The sequence below is a fragment of the Penaeus monodon genome, chromosome 30 (genome assembly GCF_015228065.2).
Source record: "Penaeus monodon isolate SGIC_2016 chromosome 30, NSTDA_Pmon_1, whole genome shotgun sequence".
Taxonomy (NCBI): domain Eukaryota; kingdom Metazoa; phylum Arthropoda; class Malacostraca; order Decapoda; family Penaeidae; genus Penaeus; species Penaeus monodon.
Window position 1 is genome coordinate 22430946 of NC_051415.1, and position 259 is coordinate 22431204.

The 259-nt window shown below is 62.2% G+C and overlaps 1 protein-coding gene across 15 annotated transcripts in view; it reads right to left on the minus strand.

Annotated features, from left to right (window-relative positions):
• The window catches only part of LOC119592636 (homeobox protein extradenticle-like), a gene marked incomplete at its 5' end in the record, with an annotated part of 41816 nt that overhangs the window by 23644 nt on the left and 17913 nt on the right, over positions 1-259 (minus strand). For all 15 annotated transcript variants that reach the window (XM_037941543.1, XM_037941540.1, XM_037941536.1 and 12 more), the window contains 1 exon segment: positions 34-224. In XM_037941543.1, the coding sequence (XP_037797471.1) occupies positions 34-224 (191 nt within the window).

A 259-nucleotide genomic window follows, 5' to 3' on the forward strand; every position in this document is an offset into this window, starting at 1 on the left:
GCCCCCGACGGCGGGGCAGAGGCGAGGCCGTACCTGGCGTCGAGGAACCGCGAGCGCAGGATCATGACGGCCTCGCAGGTGGACTGCTTGAGCTGCATCTGTATGGACGAGAACTTCTTGTGGATGATCTGCACCATGCGCTCGATCTCCTTGGGGGTGATGGGGCGGGTGCGAGACTGTTCCCGGAGCAAGTTCATCACGTGGGTCGTGAACTCGTTACACGCCTGCAAGACAAGAGGGTGGGCGTCACTCAGGGATT